Source organism: Chelmon rostratus, chromosome 4 (assembly GCF_017976325.1).
Source record: "Chelmon rostratus isolate fCheRos1 chromosome 4, fCheRos1.pri, whole genome shotgun sequence".
In the NCBI taxonomy this organism is placed as follows: Eukaryota; Metazoa; Chordata; class Actinopteri; order Chaetodontiformes; family Chaetodontidae; genus Chelmon; species Chelmon rostratus.
Genome location: NC_055661.1, coordinates 17,702,799 through 17,722,339, shown reverse-complemented (window position 1 = coordinate 17,722,339; position 19,541 = coordinate 17,702,799). Strand labels below are relative to the sequence as shown.

Genomic DNA, 19,541 nt, shown 5'->3' with positions numbered 1-19,541 from the left:
CTCGTGGCTAATGTAGCTAATGTAGCCTCGAGCAGAGTGACCTCACTTCTTTCTAACTCCTCAGCTCCCTCTTGAGCCGGAAAAGGCTTTATGCAACTTTTTTCACATGTGTAATAGCACTCCTGAAGATCTGTAAACAGACTATGTTACGTAAAATCAGCAGAGTGCCCGGACTATTCTTACGAATAACTTGGTCAGGTGTATGTACAAGATAAAAATAAGATGAAAATGGAGGCTTTGGAGGGTGTGGGTGGCATGAAGCACCCGTTGTGAGCCAGTCCATAATATTGCAATGCATTATACATGTGCGTGCTTTATAAGGCAGAACATTAACATGTAACGTCATGTCATTGTGCAGAGCTGATGCAGACGGAGATGCACCATGTGCGAACTCTGAAGATAATGCTGCGTGTGTACGTCCGGGAGTTGAAGGAGAACCTCCAGATGGACTCGGGCAGGCTGGACTGTCTGTTCCCCCGCTTGGAAAACCTCCTCGAACTTCACACACATTTCCTGTCTCGTCTCAAAGAGCGGCAGCGAGAAAGCCTCATCTCGCCCAATGACAGGAACTACACTATCAACAGAGTGGCAGACATTCTGATCGCACAGGTAGGCAGGAGACGCTTACAGAAACATGCATTCAAGGCCAGCATTGATTTCTTGAATACATAATGGAGTTACACATGCACAATACCGTGCACACATTCATATAAACAGCACAATATATCTGCCATGTGAGGACCAGCACCACAAACGCAGACTGCAGATGACAGTATCTTTGCTCTCCAGTTCTCGGGTGAAATAGGCGAGAGGATGAAGGATAGCTATGGAGATTTCTGCAGCCACCACACTGAGGCTGTCAGCTACTACAAAGAACAGCTGCACAACAACAAAAAGTTCCAGAACATCATACGGGTAAGATACATCAGTGTTCTTCAGATTCTTGTTATCAGATTTAATCCTCTGCAGTAGAGCATGTGAATCCACAAGCAGTCTGATAAATGTTAAATTAAATAATGTCTTTTTTTTCTTCAGAAAATCAACAACCTGTCCATTGTGCGGCGGTTAGGAGTGACTGAGTGTATTTTGTTGGTGACACAACGCATAACCAAGTACCCAGTACTAGTGGAGCGCATTCTGCAAAACACTGAAGGTCCAGCATTTCACATGAATCTGCTAAATAAATCACAATCACTATTGAAGAGAGTGCAGCCATGTAGTTGTGAGGCACAGCTTCACTCATCGTAGTTTTGTTTTGCAGTATCTGTAAAGTATCAAATGTTTTTTGTGTCTCTAGCGGGTACAGAGGAGCATGAGGATCTGACTCGGTCCCTGGGTCTGATCAAAGACACCATCGTTCAGGTCGACACGCTGGTTAATCTGTACGAGAAGAACTCTCGACTCCGAGAAATACACAACAAGATGGAGCCAAAGGCACTGGGAAAAATCAAGGATGGCCGAGTGTTTCGCAGGGAGGACCTGGCACAGGGGAGGAGACGACTGCTGCACGAGGGCACAGTCAACTGGAAAGCTGCTTCTGGCAGGCTTAAAGGTACGATATTGCATGATCAAGCAAGATGTGTGTGTCTTGTCTCTTACCATTTAACTTTTTTCCAGCTTGCAGGCTGAAGTTTAACTTTTCCATCCATGATTTTTTTGTTCTTCCAGATATTCTTGCAGTGCTCCTGTCGGATGTGTTGCTCTTGCTACAAGAGAAGGATCAGAGATATATATTTGCTACAGTGGTAAGCAGTTAAACCTCTGTCAATATGACACTATGGCACGAAAACTATATGTGTATCAAACAGAGATGCTTGATTGATGTAGTAAGATGTGAGTGACAGCAGAATTTAGTCGGCGATACATGACAGCTCTGTAAATATCCTTCATCAAAGTTTACTACTTTAAGTACACGAATCAAAAAGCATGCTGTTGTGTCTCTCTCTCTTTCTTCTTGTTAACCACTCAGGATAACAAGCCGTCAGTGATCTCTCTTCAGAAGCTAATTGTCAGGGAAGTGGCCCATGAGGAGAAAGCCATGTTTCTTATCTGTGCCTCCTCCAATGAGCCAGAGATGTATGAGATCCACACCACCTCCAAGGAGGAGCGAAACAGTTGGATGGCACAGATACGACAAGCTGTTGAGAGGTAGCTGCACATACACCAAGAGGAAATACACAAACAGATTGTACTATTCATATTTTGGCGAAAGTTTTTAAATCTTATAAAAAATCCTAAAGCGTTTATAGACCCCTTTCTCAGTTTGCTTCCTCTGTCTTATCTGTAATGGCCTTCGTCCTGTACCCAGCTGTCCTCACACAGAAGAGAGGCTGTTCAGCGAGGAGGAAGAGGCAAGAGCTTTCAGGTTCAAAGAATTTCAAGGTAACTGCAGATCAAGTCATCAGTGACATGCATAAAGAAATCCCCTAGAAAATCAGATGTAGTAGGCCACAAGGTGGTGCTCACGTATCATTATTATTAAAATAGTTAATTATTGACTTACCTTCTCTGTGCATCTCATTTCAGTAAATCAACACTGTTTTTTGGACATAGATAGTTTATTCCTTGCAACAACAGCTGTTTAAAACAACTCAGAATATTTGTATGTGGTAAAGGATTAGGGTTCCTGGAAGATGCACAAGAAGTGAGCATGTGACAAAACCTGCATCCCTATCCATTTTTTAAGGAAATAAGTCTTCTCTTATTGTGTGTCGTGATTCCCATTGTAGAGCGGCTGAGCCAGAAGGATGCAGTGATCACCCAGGCTCTTACGGAGAAGCTGCAGCTGTTTGCAGACATGGCAGAGTCTGTGGCAGGTCCAGAGGACACAGCTTCACGTACCAGACTTCTGCTCCGAGGAGATGCCTCAGACCTCCAGCAGGGGGAGGCCCTGCTCAAAGGAGCTATCACTGAGGGTAGGACAATGCTACATAATATGTGTATCTGCTTTAGATACAGTGGCATGGCACCGTGGCATTTTGTGAATTTCACACACTGCTTTATATTCCCTGCAGCTCTGTGATGCATCAGTAGGTAGTAGCGTTCCCCTAAAGCTCTCTCTCAGCTCAGCTCCTCAGCCATAACTTGCTGTCTCTCTCACTTCAGTGGAGAACCTCCAGAACCTGCTGCAGTCTGGGGTGATTGAGGAGGCTCCAACCTCGCGGCTGGAGGAAGGGGGCGGCTCTGGGGTTCTGCCCAAGCGAGCGGATACATTTGGTGGCTATGATAGCAGCCCCGCCATCCTTAGTAAGAGTGAGTCCAGCACAGTCTATGCCCTGAGGAAGTCTACCATCTAATGGATTTGCAGTTGTATTTCAGTGGCCTTTAATCCATCAGTGAAGTATAAATTATAAATAAAAATAAAAGACAGTTGATTCCTTGAATTGGTTTATGTGCATGGTTTTTCTAACTGATTAAAACAAAAGCACTTGGAGACAGCTGTGGGTGCATGTATATGAATGTGTTGTTTCTGTGCAATGTTTGTCAATATTTCTATGTATGTATTTAATTATTTATGTGCGTTTGTCTCTGTGTCTGTGTGCGTCGGCATTGATGTGTCTGTGCCAGATGGCAGTGTGAAGAAGAACTTTTCTTGTGAGTCCAGAAACAGAGACAGAAGCCAGAGAGCCAGCTCTGACCCTCAGCTCAAAGACCTCTGCGGCAGCCACACCCTGGAGCAGACGGTAGGGGCTCAACACACACACACACACACACACCCACACAGTATATCTTGGGATGAGTCACATGTTATCTCCTTTAAATAGTAATAACGAGACCAAGTCATCTGGAAAGTTTCCATCTCGTGTTGTTTACTGTAATCCAGCTTTCACAGGTCACTTCATTTGTTTATTAGCCACAATCCTTGATAACACTATAGGCCAGTAAATCCTGGTCTTGAGAATGATCAGGCAGACAAAATATAATGACTTGTTCTGAGGTTAACAGTAAGATGTTGTTCATACAGACTTTGCGCAGTTTGTGGTTTAGCAAACTTTTAGATATTTTGATTATATATATGTAAAAAGTAATATCTTATGCTCAGTCGTCATATCAAGAGTGTAGAAACAGGTGTTTTAAACATTATTTTGCATGCAGATTAATGGTTTTATCTGTTCCAACACATGCAATGTGTCAGTTTGTTATACACATAGCTTGAAATAATATTACTTTAATATAATTCAGATGCTCTAAATGTTTTCACAGCACCTATATAGTATATATTGTATAGCAGCACTGAGCAGTACTCGCAGTGTGTTTGTGATGGTATTTCATGACTCGCTGTGTGTCTGACTGTTGTTGTTCAGGTTGATGAGAGCTGCTGCTCTCCTGCCAGATGGAACCGCATCTGGTCCAACTCCTTCCCCGAGGCTGAGGTAAACTCTGTCACCTTGTGCAACACGACGCTGCTGCAGTTGATATTCATAACCATGCCTGCTGAACTGAAAAGATGCAACCCCGAGAGACTTGCTAATCCAATGAAATGTTGTGTTGTTTTGGTAATGCTTGTGTTTATTTAATTATGATAACCTTGCTTGTGTCTCCATTCTAGTTCTTTGACAGCGTTCTGATGCTCTCCCAAAGGCTCTACAGTCTGCAGGTAATTCTGTCACTGAGGCCTAATTGAAACGTGCTATATTGTGTGTTTGCAGATGAATTGCTTCCTTTATTCTGTGTCGGTGTTTGAAGTTTAACTCACTTGATAAATTTCATAACAAACATATTGTATTTCTGTTCACTGTTAGAGTGAATAAACATTGCATCAGTACAACATTCAAATATGTTCCTTAATGGCCTCATGTTGTTTTTCCTCATGTCATCCTCAGGCCATCATTTCACAGTGGGACAGTCACATTGAGCTTCAGCGGGCCTCCCTGCCCGGCCGCCACAGAGGGAACGTGCTCCTGGAGCAGGAGAAACAACGGACTCTGGCCCTGCAGAGAGAAGAGCTGGCCAGCTTCCACAAGCTGCAGTCTCAGCACCGGCAGGAGCAGCAGCGCTGGGAGAGGGAGAGGGAGAGGCACCGGCAGCAGGTGGAGGCCACCGAGGCCAGGCTCCGACAAAGGGAGGAGGAGTGCAGACGGCTGGAGGTGAAGTGTTCTGTTGGACGTGAGGGCTGTGGAACAGATTTTAAGAGCAAAAGATGTGTGAAAGGCTGAATTTCATGAACTTGAAGCTCTGCATTGTATTTAAATGTATGGGTCCATTGTTCCAGGTGTGATTTTTTTCCCCTTTGTAATGAAAAAAAGTAAACTGTTCCTCTTTCGTTCAAGTTTGTGTGACTTGTATACAAATGGCTTCTATATTGTTATCAGAAACTTTTTGCACTTCCTTTCAAGTTGATGTCTCAGATCAGTGCACACTAGTAATAAAAAAAACACAGGGTGTATTTTAGAAATGTCAATATTCCACACGAACTTTGCAACGTTGCTTGTTATTTTGGTGCAGGAGCATCTGGCAGAAGAGAGGAAGGAGCTGGAGAGTCAGAGGGAGAAGTACCAGCAGGACCTGGAGAGGCTCAGAGAGTCCACCAGAGCTGTGGAGAAGGAAAAGGAACGCCTGGAACACCAGAAGAAGATCAAGAGGAAGACTATTGAGGTGGGGAACTTGTGATGGTGATGCCCATAAGTACGCATACAACATCAGAACAAAATACACGTTCACATCATGTTACGTGTGGAGAAAAGGCTCAACATACACTGCGAGACTAGCAAATCCTACCATCCACTTACATATCTCACCAGCATCTGACTGGTGGTTGGTGCTAGCTTTGTGCCCTGCTAGGAAGCTAGCTATGGCTAACAGAGACAATATTTAGTTGACGCAAAATTATTTACCTCAAAAAAAGTAAAGGAGCAGATGTTTAATTTGGCCTACCTCAGCTCCACCCAGAATCCTATAGATGATGTATCGGAGACCATGTCCATGTTTTATACAGTCTATGAAGCTGACAAATGTGTCAGATTTGGTAAATTTACAATAATTTGATTCATTTCATACGTATACACTTAAAATCATATCTTAAAAGTTTTTTTTTCCAATTTTATTATTGATGGCGAATTGTATAAATTTTTTTAATAATTATAATTTAAAGGTGACTTCAATTGGAAAATATGAAATGTTAAATCGACAGTCATAAGAGTGCGTTACTGCAGCTTTTAAGCCTTGTGTAAACAAAAAAAAGTGTAGGACGAGGGCGAGGTGCTGGGTGACAGTGCAGTAAAAAGGTAATTCCAGGAGAAACGGTGCTGGTGACGATTACTCACAGGATAGAAAATAAGGGGCTTTCCATCTCTCTCTCTTTCCCTTTTCACTCTTCTGTTGCATCAGTTTTCCGAATCTCCAAACCTTTCCAAGACTTTCCCTACATGGTTCTCTGTTTTTCCTTCCATCCCAACTCCTGGACATGAATCCTGTTTTGTAATTGTTCATCAGTCTTAATTTGCCTATAACATCTGCATGCATCAGCAGTAAATAAGATACAGTAGAAATGTGCTGGAGGAACTTGGTTTCAGCTCCCACAGCCTGTGTCATAGATGGGCACGATGATAAACACACATACAACTGAATCTCTAATCACTCAACCCAGGAATCCACCTACGCAGGGAGCAGTCTTTCTCCTCTCTCCTCCCCGAGTTTCCACACTTACATCCCTCTCTCTCTCCTTGTAGTACAATGCGGGCCATTGTTTGTGAGTTTCATGGGAGAGGAGCTTTGAGAAAGATGCACTGACTGAAATTTCATGCCTGGTGCTAACAGATCTGTCAAGGAGCTACAGTGAAGCTACTTAATATCAGCCTTTAGTGTTTTCAAAGGTCTATCGCTGTCTCAGTTTTGTTGATTAGCATTCTCTGTGACAAGATGCGGAGGGCTAAGGGTAAGTGTAGCATTGGACGTTTTATCTCCATACAGACGTTATCTTCCTATGAAATCAAGAAGATGCAGACACTCTCATATCCATACTAGGGGAGGGATATATCAAGATATAAATCATTATCTGGAAAATCAACTAAGAAGTTGTTATTGTATAAAACCTGAGAGGAATTCAGTTTTTTTGTTTGTTTGTTTGTTTGTTTTTTGTTGGTGAATCCAGCAAATTAAGGACGTGTCAAAACAAAATACTTCATCACATTGATGAATAAACAATACAACAAACTTATTTCACTGTATTACATCATGTTAGGAAGAGGGCCAGAAATTGCAGGGAGAGGAGCTTGAACATTAATGTCAGCTCCACTACCTGAGTCACACATATGATTCTACCTCGGGGAGAATGTAAAACACACATAATGATGGGCTTGTTCACTCTGACTAATGCTCCCTGTATAAGAAAACCAAAACTTTTCAGCGGGATGAGTCAGTGTCTGGTTTTTTTTTTTTTTTTCTTTCCTTCTTCAGAAAATTTGTCACTATGTGCTGTGAGCTGTCTGCCGGTGCTGCGCTGACACACATGCGTCCACACAGATGCGTCTTTCTGATTGAGGTGTCCAGTGATGTCATTAGTCCCTCTCTGCTGTCTGACATTCCTATCTGGTTGACGCCTGACAGTTATCTCTGATTGGCCAGTGTATCTTCATCCTTCATACCAAGCTGAGTAACTGACGGGTGACATTATGCAATTCCATTCAAGTCCCGACTTGCCCCCCCCCCCAAAAAAAAAAAACAGCTACAGTGCGTCTTTTTAAAATTCTTATTTGTCTACTGCAGTTTTTCCCATAACATCCTCAGACATCTGGCTTCTTAGCTACCATCCAGAGATTCCACGGTAACAAGACCTCTCAATGACATGTCTTAGTCTTCAGTTAACTGGAGTCTTACCTCAAGACGTAAACAAACACAACCAGCTGACATGACTTACTGCATTTATCATCTCATTACTGGCTGCAAAGGGCAGGCCTTTAAATGTGAGTTCTTCACAGTGATTCCTGGAAAACAACTTCTGTTTTTGTGAGGAGAAGGAGCCTCTGGATGAATTGCCCTAATCTGTTGTGATGAGTAATGCAGGGACCCTGGTAATTACAGAGGCCTTCACTGAAACGGTGACGGTGAATAACTGCACAGTTTGTTTGTTTGTTACTTTGTTGGACTGCAAGATAAGACCTGAAGCTGAGCTGATCTAGACCCTATCAGCTCTCAGCACTCCATTAAATCATGGCCTTAATATTTGTTTTAGACCACCTAATTAATGTGTTTGTGTGTTTTGTACACATGCAGATGTATGGGTTGCAGTTCTATACTGTTGGCCCTGCTGTGGGACTTTCTTGGCTGCGGTTATGGGAGATTTGGAAGTGGTTTGTTCCCCGTCTGCGTCAAACACATCAAACGGTCTTTCCATCAGCTTTGACCTCAGGATCTGTTCCAGGCTCCAAGCCAGCCTGATATCAACAGACATTTAATCTTCACCACCCAACATTAAGACTCATCAGCAAACCCGTAGAGCTATGATTAGACCTCATTAAAAAAAGACATGCCTCCTTGTGTGTTTGTGTGTGTGTTTCGGAACATATGTGAGTGTTTGAGCAAGGACGGTGCAAGTTACGGCATGTCCTGACTTCAGAGGAGCTTCTCTTTCATGTGTTATCTGATCTGATCACAGTTGGCCCCTTGATAAGGAACGCTCCAGGCCCAGCGTTTTTTATTGGCTCTACCCCAGGACAGAGACTCCGGTCTGATTGCTCAATAGTCCTGTGAATGTCAAGTCAGAAAACATGTTCATAATCAAGGTTAGAGCTGGCGCTTTGGGAGATGTGATTAACAGTAAACAGTCAAGAAGAGAAATAACTTGCACAAAACAGCAAGAGTCAGTGCAAAACTGACAATCAATAGACATTACTCCTCCTTCAATAACTTCTTTGAGATGCCTTTAGACAAAGCACTCAGTTACCAACTGCCCCTTTCTCCTGCTTTTTGCTCAAGAAAACTATAAAACTAAATTGCAACCTGGTGTGAGTAACTACATGACAGGAAATATTCCTTAAACATGGGAAGATAGGCAGAACTCAAGGGGAACATTGAAAGGTCAGTGTTGAACAGTGACCTGCATCTGAGTTATCTCTCCCCCTCTTTAGCCTCAGTCCTTCAGGCTGATTTACGATGCTGTTGTCAGAGTGTGTTACTGTGTTTGAAAAAAAGCCCAAGGCGTAACTCTTGACCCACTGACACCCTCGCCATGCACACAAACACACACACACACACACACACACCTAGATGCCTGTGAATCCTCTGCAATCAGCCATTAGCAGTTGCTTTGCGGAGCTAAGAGAGAACACCAGGCTCGAGGGCAGATATTTTCTTTCTACGCAATCTGTGACTGTAGCTTCTCCACCTGTTTTTCGCTCACTGTGTCCACTTCTACTCTGTAGCTTCTTTCAGCTCATAATTGGAGTTGATTGTTTGCTTTGTGAGAGAAACAAGTAGTTACATGTAGAATGAGTCGACCTTTTCTATGCATCCTGTTTGTTTCCAGCAATCGAGTCTTGAGATTTGGGCAACGTGATGCAGGGCTGCAACAGATGTTATAGATCAGGTTGTTAATCAATCCATTGCTTTTTTTTTTTTTTTTTTTTTTAAACGTCAGAAAACTGTGAGGAATAGCCCAAGGTGATGTCATCAAATGTGCCATTTTATCTGACCCAAACATATTTAATCTACCATAATGTCAGACAAGGAAACACAGAAAGTCCTCACATTTAAGAATCTGAATGTCCAATGTTTGATTTATTTGAATGAGTCATCATTTATTAGAAGAGGAGCTGATTATCTGTCAATCCTTTGTAGCTGTAAAGTCTATAAAAGTCCATGTGCCGTCTCGTTTGGTCCGACTGTCATCTGAAAAACCAAAGATATTACATTTACAGCAATATAAAACTGTAAAGGAAGCTAATCTTCACATTGAAAAAGCTGACATGAGAGAATGTATGGAGTTTATGATTGATAAATGACTTAAAAGACTTGAATTGATTAGTAAAATAGTTGCTGAATAATTTTCTGTGATCATTTCAGTTCTAAGGCGATGCTGAGCCCCAGGAGACTTGACGCTGAGTCATTGTGTAAATAGCTGACTTAATAAAAAGCAGTATTTATTCTGTGTCATTACTTAGAGACAATTTGATTTTGGATTAGACTGGTTTAAGCCTACAGGGTTTGCTTAAATCATTAATTCATTACAGACTAGTCTGCACATAGAAGCTCATTCTCAAGGCAGTATTTCTCATGTTTACTGTTCCACACATCACCTACTGCAGGTGAGATTCAACAACCAGTATCTACTGGTGTCCATTGTGTACATGGCAGTTCGCAGCGTTAGTGGAGATATGTATGACATGGGAGTATCCAGGCAGTTTTCAGGATGAGAGGAACCTGGCTGTATAATTAGCTAGTCCAAGCCTGTCATTAACAGAAGCCTCTGGATGGCAGCCAGTGCTAATTGTTTATGTGCTGTCAGTCAGGCCTGTTTGTGCTCTGTAGCTTCCGCACGCTTTACTGCCCTGGAAACCTGCTGTTTATGCCGCTTAAGGCCGATCACCTTGTTCTGGGTACAATGGAACATCTGTGCGCCGAGATGAGTTAGCGCTGAAAGCGGAAAAATTATGGAGGGAAAGGAAAAAAGGGGGATTTGGGCAAGGAGGTATGGAGACTCTCCCTACTGCAGGGCCCCTTTTCTGCCTCGGGTCCTGCCGTCATGCTCTGCTGTTACAACTGGGGGAAGCTACGGTCTCCACACACACACACACACACACAGTCACAGTCAGATGAGTTTGCCCTTCATGCCTTGTAAAACACAGTCATCATGTGTTCCTCATCGCCACAGGAAGTATTCTGCATCATCATCAATCATGCAGCATGTGGACTGCATACCAAACAGAAGAGTTACAGACTGATGCCTGACTTTAAGTTAAAGACCCCGCAGTTCAAAGTGCTGTTAGACTGACTGACATTTGTTGGTGATACTATGATATATTGATATTAGTCTTTTTCAGATTATTGGCTATAGGTCAGTTGTGCCATGTTGGCCTGCTTACATATGGTATAATAAATGTTGTTTTACCAGCCAATGCCATCATTTCCCATTAATAAACACAGGTTGTATGTTGGAACCATTTTACTTTAGTTACTTGTAATACAACAGCTTTATCTCATTCCTCATAATGAATGAATGAATGAAGGTTGTGAAACTGGTCTTATATAAAATGTTTATAGATATTAAATATTAGCTTTAGCTTTTCAGATGAGCACTGACCTGCACTTACAGTCGATTATGAACTGTTACATCTTTCTCCTCTTCATCATCTAATCACTATTAGCTAAAATAGTTGTTACCCTTATGTTCCGAACTGAACCGCTTTATGACTGGCTCTATTTTATATTTTGACAGTTTTCTTTAATGTGTGATGAATATCATCAAAACGTCGGGTCACAATGTTGCAGAAGGGTTTCATCTTATGCAGTATGTCCCACTACAGCACAGTGAAAAGATGCTTTTTATAGTCCGTGTAATGCAACACATGTGGGATTACTAACGCACACAAACACTACACCACTCCATTGTTGCAGAAATCCTCCTGGTCGGTCTGACTGAATGCAGATTGGATGATAATGTTGACTCGATCTGCAGATCATCTTTCCTTCAGTCTAGTAATTAAGTGGACAATGCAGTCAGTGTCTTTTATCCACTGATGTCATGAGAGCCATTTTCTTGTTCCCCTGCTTGTCTAACAGCCCTGCCTGTTTTGTTAGACACGCCTTTATGTGCACAGGGACTATTAAGGGTTTTATGTTTCTCATTTTGTGTGTGTGTGTGTGTGTGTGTGCGCATTGTCCTTGAGCCTCTTGGAACACATCAAAAGCCTGTTCCCAAACTTACCAAACTGTGTGCTCAGCAGAAACAGTTGCATGTGTTTCTGATTCCCTCTCCAGCCCGTAAATACCCTGCTCCTCGACAGATTGTGTGTCTGTAATGGCACGGAGGCACACAGACGATTTATAGCTTGTATCTGTGTGTGCGTTTTCTCTACTCCTAAGAAGCTGTTTTAAGTTGTTGGGTTCTTTTTTTCTTCAAAAAGACGCTAGAAAGACTTGAACATAACTCGCAGTGTAGGCCGCTTACACAAACACACATACACACACACACACAGCATGCAAACATGACAAGTTCCACAACGCAGATTCCAAACTGAATCCGACCACAAATATGGATAATTACAGTGCAGAGTTGGGAAGTCGTCCTTTGTGAACTTGAATACTGATGTTCATGTCTTATATGTTGCTGTTTGCAACAATTGAAGAAGGCTTCAATCACCTCTCAGCAAATAACACACAGTCTTCTCCCCGTGCAGGTGACTCCTCTGTCCGGCAGTCTGAACGGGGAGCTCCTCATGTCCTCTGGCCTCGCCACCTCCGCCGGTGTCGCCGACCTACCCCTTCCTCAGAAGCCCCTGGTGCGCGGCAGCCTGTCTGTCGCACCGGCCGACTACCCGGAGCGCCCCGAAGTGATGCTGCGGCGGGAGACGAGCTCCTCCGCCCTGCCGCTGAAGACGGAGGTGCCCCTCCATCTCTTCAGCACCACCAATCAGCTGCACAAGCCGGTGGGGGTGCAGCAACAGATTCCCACCAAGCTGGCCGCCTTCAGCAGCGGCAAAGGGAAAGGAGGCAAGATCGGCAAAGCCTCACATCGCACTGACAGCACTGGTAAGGGTTTGGACGGGAAAATTAAACAAATTAAACCTTTGGCGTTTTTCAACTAATCGTTGCTGCATTAGTGCATTCTGTCTTTACTTTACTGTAATCATCCTGTGTAGTTTGTAGGAAGCAGTGTCCTCACTGTGTGTACTCTGACAGGAAACAAAGAGAGTGTCACAGCAGATGGAGAGGGTGACGTGTGTGACTTTTCTGTTACACTTATTTCTACCAGCCTTCCCCTCAACAAGCGCACATTTGGATTGTTTTTTTTGCTTTTGATGTTTGTGTTTTCCTTTCAAGAAGCAGCTGCCTATAGTGCATCAGATGCTGACTATTACCAACATGAAAGTATCACCAAAGTACGCTCTTCTTTGAAGCGTCTTTGCGTGTTGCATTGAGGTTTTCTCTCTCGCTCTTGCGGGTGTTGTGTAACAGTGCAGCATTTTCTGTTGTAAAACGGATTGTTCTTACTCACAGCCATCTGTGCCTGACGTGAGCTTGACCTGATCAGCTGATTTAAGTGGCTCATTAGGATCACATTAGCTGTCTAAATTGGGTCAGCCCCCCTCTGATATGTGAAATAGTGGCCTGAAAGAGGCGAGGCTGCTCTAGTTTACCAGTGAAATCTAATTCCACAATTAAATCACCTTCTGTCTCTGTTTGTCTCTTGTTTTCTTTGCTTCCTCCCTCCTCCTCCTCCTCCCCCTCTCAGCCTCAGTGGATATGAAGCAGATGCTGCCACTGAAGCTGTCTGCCCGAGACGACAACGCCCTCAAGGCCAAGCGCTCCATCAGCCCCCACCAGCAGCTCCCGCTGTCAGCCCCTCCTCAGCCTCTCTCCCTGCATCACCATGCCGGTACCCTTTTCTATACGCACACACAAACTGTCACTAATGCATGCACACGCACTCCGTCCTCTGCTCCATGAGGACAAACACAATCTCCTCTCATCTTATTTAGCTTGGTTCTCACAGACACAAACGTGAGACACGCACAATCTCCACCTGGGCAAACCAGACCCCACCCGATCACGCTCCTCTCTAAGGCTTACCTTCATGCCCAGCCGCACCCTGTGTAAACACCTATCAGTTTCACATGCTTCACTGTGATTAATGGCATGTTGCACTGCTGACACAGACATCTTAACACTTTAATCCAGTGCCCTCACAATTACTGCCTGCCAAAGGAAAACACTGGCAGGATTTCATATGATAGATTGCAGTTAGGCTGAATAAGCCCAGTTGTATTAAACACGTACTAATGACTAATCTGCTGGCAGTTTTTGGGCTATTTTTGGAGTAATCCCTTGTTGTCTAATGTCTCTTCTTTTATGCCTTTGACAGATCAACTCAGTCCTCCAGACAACGCTGGGCCAGACACCCAGTCCACCTCCTCCATCAGCACCTCCCACCCTCCAAGTATTCAGAAACCCCCCATGCCCCCTGCACAGTCCCATCCTCAGCCCTGCATGCAGCCTCCCGCCATCCCTCCCCACTCGCAGAGCACCGGCTCCCTCCAGTTCCAGGCCCATCTGCAGCCGCAGGGCCTCAGTCCGAATGTCCAGGTCAACGTTCATGGCCTCAGCCACAGCCACAGCATGCCGCCACCCTACAAGATCAACACAGAGGACCTCAACAAGGAGGACGTCATCTTCTTCTAAACTCAAGTCTGCAGCCCTCAGATCAACCGCTGAAGAATCATGCGATGGTTGCTGGTCCCAGATCAACCGCGTGTCCCATTCCAAGGAGCCGCATGCATGCGATAATGTGATGTTGGTGGTATGTTCAGTGCAGGAAGGTGTGCTGTTATTGAGGTTTGAATAAGGTAGTTTAAATATCTGTACAAAGATGCAGCAGTCCATAGCAGAGAGCAGAGACTAAGTCAGCACTATAGTGGTCCATGCAGAAAGAAATGTTATTGAAGAATGATGCCAGTTGTATTTTAACACTGCTACCCCAGCTTTGTTTTTAAGCTGCCACAGTTTCTTTTTTATTTAATTTTTTTTTGTTTCATTTCTTAACTCAAGAGGACGACACGTATAAAGAGGAAACCTCTGGCAAAACAAAGGTTCCTTGTAACGTTTATGAAAAAGTTTAAATTAAGTTATACCAATCCAAAGACATTAGCCATGAGAGCTGGAGGGGATTTGACTGAAAGGAACGATGTGAACGAACAGATTGGTGATTTTCAGGAGACTCTGATCAGGCTGGTTAAAAGGGAAAGGTACAGTGACTTAAACGTCTGCTTCTACTGGACCTGGACCCACAAGAAACGATTCAAGGACCTCTGAGATGATCCAACTCTTGATACATGAACACTCTCTGCTTGGTGTTTCATTTGCACAGTGTAAATACTCCATTCAAGACTAATGAGTGAACTTTTATGGACTGAATGTGTATTGTTTGGTTGTACAGTTTTTTCTTGTTCTTCTTAACCATGCTTATTACACAAGGCTGAACTTGTGGAGTACATTTCTAGGTTTGCCGCTGGTTGTGAAAACTGACTTTGGTCAGCAGATTAGAAACAAACATGTTTTTTTTTCCCCAGGCTGTTGTGTAATAATGCTTCATTTCAATTAAGGGAGAGCTTTTAGCAAAATCTTTTTTTTTTTTTTTCCCAACTCTTGCAAAGTGAGGCAAACTCAGGGATGCCTTTGTTGTGTCTGTACAGTTTAAAGTTTACTTTAGGTCTTTTTTTGCATTTCTTAGCAGGCATTTCTTTACTGTGCACTCCTTATCTGTGCATTATTAATATTTCTAAACACCATTTCAGAAATGCACAAAGTTTTATTTGTGAGCACAAACAAGTAGGTTAGCCTTTTGTCATACAGAAATTTGCAGCCGAGAAATATGTTAACTCGGACTTGTACTTAAATTGAATTAGCCTTCAGCTTGCAGAGTTTAAAGGCATTTTAGCCGAGCTGCTGTCGACCACATAGACATGCAGGAAATGAGCTGGACTTCTCAGCATGCTGTACGTTGTAGCTGTCAGAAAGGCCTCACTGAGTTTGTCTCACTCTGGGTCACAAAAACAATCCGTTTAAAAGAAGCATCTGTGAGAAAACATGTTACTACAGTTTGCTGTATATTCATGCTGAATGAAACCCTTCTCTGCTTCAGCAGGGGAAAGAGGAAAATTTGAGGTAACAGGCTATCACAACAGGAAAATTGTAAACAGAGTTGATATGTACTGAAAATATTGAAATCCACACTCATACTAATAGAAAGTATAACTTCATGGTTTTGCACTAGACCATCCAATAGATTAAAAGCCTCTCTGTGCTCCAAACTTTACCAGTTGAGGTTATACAGACGACGGCGAGGCCTAAATGTGCATCGAGGAGCACAGTGTTAAAACGTTTCTATCTCTCAGAATGAGTCATTCTGAAATGATTTCAGCCCTCCACTTCAGCGCTGATTCTTCTCTCAAGCCAGGTAATGAAAAGTTCCTTTGATTGACAGGTCATGTCTTTGAGGAAGCTCTTGTCTCTGCACCTCATTTTGCTGACTCGACTGAACATTTTTCAGGATGGGGTCATCTTAGCTACGCCGGTATATCTTTGAGATATATATGAAGATGTCTGTTTTAATTGAGACCCTGAGGCCTCATTGACAATGTGTTTTATTGATCGCTGATGACGTTTCATTAGCTGCGTCTTTAATCTCTGTGCCTGACAGAAAAGCGGTACTGTGACGGGGACAGTGGTCCCGCAGCAAAAACAACAATCAGCGCTTGTCTAAAATATCAGCCTCTTATCTTTCTGCACAGGAGAAATATAGTGATGTTTATCACGTTTTCTGTCTCTGTATTTACACAAGAACCCTTTAAATCATGAAGTCGTTGACACATTAATGTGTTCAGTGTCTGTAGAAGGAAAAATGTCAGAGGAGCTTTTTGTCTTTCTCCAAATAAGCTTGTCTCTGAAGCTGTCGATCACTAGCTGGAGCTTGAGCAGGTTTTCTGCGTGTTGTTATGTATATTATGTATATTGTTGTACATACTGTTTGTGATATCTTCTGCAGCGGCTGCCCCATGCATTGTTGTATTAGGAACGGAGGCATTTGACATGAATCAAGATGCAAAAGTCAGCCAAAAGACTATTTGTGCATATGTGTATATACACTTAAAATACACACATGGTGTGTATGTACAATACGGCGCGCCGTGCTTCGATAGTCTCGTGGCAGTTTAATGAAAGCACAATCATTCGTCGCTGTTGTTTAAATGAGCTGAAAGCGAAGGCGTGCGTATTTAACCTCCCTCTGTGTGTTGACGTTGTGGCGTTGAAGTCGAGGTGCGCCGTCTTTCGTCGCTCTCCTGCGATTCACGAGTGATGTTTCACCAAGATTATGTAGCAGTTGTGAAAACTAAATCATCTGCTCGTTTCAGTTGGTTAAACCAAAGACGTTCGGCTGACTGGGTTCTCGCTGTGCTCCCGTATGAAGGATAAATGACACTGTGCTGGTCGTGTGGTCGTCCACAAAGTGTTCTTACTTGTGACAACATCCTGCAGGGAGCGTCCCCATGAAGTGTGTTCACAGCACATTGTAGTCCAGCACATATCCTGCTTCAGGTCTAAGTTGTTTTATTTTATTTTACTTTTTTTTGTTTGTTTGCTTTTTTGCATCCTCACATCCAGATCAAACATATCTCTCAGTGTACACAAACAAATCAGATTTATGTACATCACCTCTTAAACACAACAAGAATGCAATATAATGTGCATGTGAACACACTTGGTGGTTTTAAGTGGGTGGAACCCTATAGAACTTACATATTTTTCCAGACTATTACAAACTGGAGGTCCAGTTACAAGCCTTTTCCCCCCAGAGCTTTCAACCATATCACATGGTCCTCTTCAACATAGTTAAGCTGAGAAGTCCTAAAAGTGCTATTGGTGAAATCATGGCAGCTTTTGATCGTGCATGTCATGACAAGTGAGCAGACCCCCTCTGCTGATGAAGACCATGCAATGCAGTCGAAAGCTTCGGGAAGACTGGAGCTTGGAGTGCGATTGTTGTTGTACCAGAATGACCTTTGATGCTTGACTCGATGTTTCCATGTCTGTCCAATTTCTCATTTTTCCACGTGTCTCCTTCAGTTCTGAATGAGAGAAAGGCGGTGTAAGAGCACTTCAGCTGTGCTCCGGGTGTAGTCAGCCTCAACAGGAGAGGTGGATGCTGCCTATTGGTGCCACAGTTTGGATCAACTCAAGTCTTAAATGTCCTTGTGTGTGCGTGTGTGTGAGTGTGTGTGTGCCACCAAAAAATCAGCCGAAACATTTCTAACCGACCTGGGTTTTGTTTTGTTTTTTTAATTCTCACACACGTTGGACCTGTCATGTGTAAATAATCATGTTTTATTTCCTCTGCCAATTTCACACTAGTCACTTTGGATAGTAGCATACTTGAAGGGGAAAATGAATGTTTATAATGCTTATTGTTATTGTCCGTGAACTTTTATTTACCAAGAGCTGTCTAATGACATTTGTAGCACACAGCAAGACTGATTTTTGTACCATTTCATTTCATTCACTGCGAGACATTAGAAGGACCTGTGGACACAAACTGCTGCCTTAGTTCAGTAATAAAAAGTCTTAAAATGATTTTTATCTGTGTATTTATTTTCTTTTCAGACTTGTTTGCTTTGCTGCTTAGTTGGATCTTTGCTGTTTAGGCAAGAGTCAAGCGTGCAATGAATGTTTCCTGTTTGAGTAAATTTGTATTTACAAGGACCCCCCCCCCCCCCCCAACAACTACCACATTCATATGTAACGTATAATTCTGCCTCATTATTTAGATTTCTATTCACTGCTTGTCAAAATAATCCTGACCACCCAATTAGCCAGCACCGTCGCCATCCTGCAGTGTCTAGGAGGTGCAGTAACAGTGTTATTGACCCTGTGTTTAGACGACCTAATAACAGTCTATTCCCAGACAAAGCTCTATTTTCAGGTGCTGTGGTTGCGGCTGTTCAATCCCTCTGCAGACCTTGCAAAGAGCAGGGCTGTCGGTTCCTGCGTTATTGTCATTCTGGCTGGGAAGACGCTGCAGTAGAGGCCAGTTTTTATTGTCTGCTGTCATTAGTGGCTTTCCTCTGTCTCCTCTCAACAATTATTTTTCCAGGCTGCTTCCCCCATGGAGGGAGGCTGCATTTTACTCCCTCTTTGTTTCTGTCTCGTTCCTTCCACTGCTCTGCCCATTTTATGTCTCCCTGTCTCGTCCCCTCTCATCCGATGTCTCCAGATCCTCCTCAGCTCAACCGCCTCGCAGCTCGAAGGCGTTTAATGTAGCGCAGTTTGCAGGAAGTCAGGTCTTGGCTGCTGGTACACCGTGTCAGAGGCCCTTCTCGCCGCAAAGTTGAACAAATAGATGTCCCGCCGAGACAGACGAACCTCCCTGGAGGCTCATAAAGCAAAGAGACAAATCTCAGTTTGATAGACTGTGTGTCAACAGTTGGGTTTTTTTTTTTTTTTTTGTTCTAACAGCTCCTCTGCACTTTGGCACTGTGCAGGTTGGACGAGTTCAGCCCGGCTACTGAGCAACACCACAACTCAAACTCGAGGGTTATCAACCTTTTTAGCTTGTGAGCCTTCAAAATTGGCTGTGTGGGGTTTTCGTATCAGAGTAATTGTAAGAGGACTGATGGTTATAGTTTTACCTCTAGACTAAGAATCCTCAGCGAGCTTGTGGCTCTGAGGATTTCTCACTGCAGTGCTTTTAGCTGCTAAGCATGCTCACAATGATCATGATAATGTTGGCAACGCTGAGCAGGTATAATGAGATATAATAATGTATGGTGTTTACCGTCTTCACCATCTTAGTTGAGTGTGTTTGCAAACATTTGCAGATTAGCACTCACAGTGCC

The 19,541-nt window shown here is 43.3% G+C and overlaps 1 protein-coding gene across 3 annotated transcripts in view; it reads left to right on the top strand.

Annotated features, from left to right (window-relative positions):
* The window catches only part of arhgef18b (rho/rac guanine nucleotide exchange factor (GEF) 18b), a 43,600-nt gene extending 25,330 nt beyond the window's left edge, over positions 1-18,270 (top strand). For all 3 annotated transcript variants that reach the window (XM_041935184.1, XM_041935183.1, XM_041935185.1), the window contains 17 exons: positions 359-609; positions 790-915; positions 1,036-1,153; positions 1,298-1,552; positions 1,669-1,745; positions 1,970-2,148; positions 2,309-2,382; positions 2,730-2,915; positions 3,106-3,252; positions 3,568-3,683; positions 4,305-4,373; positions 4,550-4,597; positions 4,824-5,087; positions 5,446-5,595; positions 12,333-12,684; positions 13,388-13,531; positions 14,018-18,270. In XM_041935184.1, coding sequence (XP_041791118.1) covers positions 359-609; positions 790-915; positions 1,036-1,153; positions 1,298-1,552; positions 1,669-1,745; positions 1,970-2,148; positions 2,309-2,382; positions 2,730-2,915; positions 3,106-3,252; positions 3,568-3,683; positions 4,305-4,373; positions 4,550-4,597; positions 4,824-5,087; positions 5,446-5,595; positions 12,333-12,684; positions 13,388-13,531; positions 14,018-14,334 — 2,873 coding nt within the window. In that variant the 3' untranslated portion in view covers positions 14,335-18,270. The remainder of the gene's footprint in view (positions 1-358; positions 610-789; positions 916-1,035; positions 1,154-1,297; positions 1,553-1,668; positions 1,746-1,969; positions 2,149-2,308; positions 2,383-2,729; positions 2,916-3,105; positions 3,253-3,567; positions 3,684-4,304; positions 4,374-4,549; positions 4,598-4,823; positions 5,088-5,445; positions 5,596-12,332; positions 12,685-13,387; positions 13,532-14,017) is intronic.
* Positions 18,271-19,541: the final 1,271 nt, after the last annotated feature.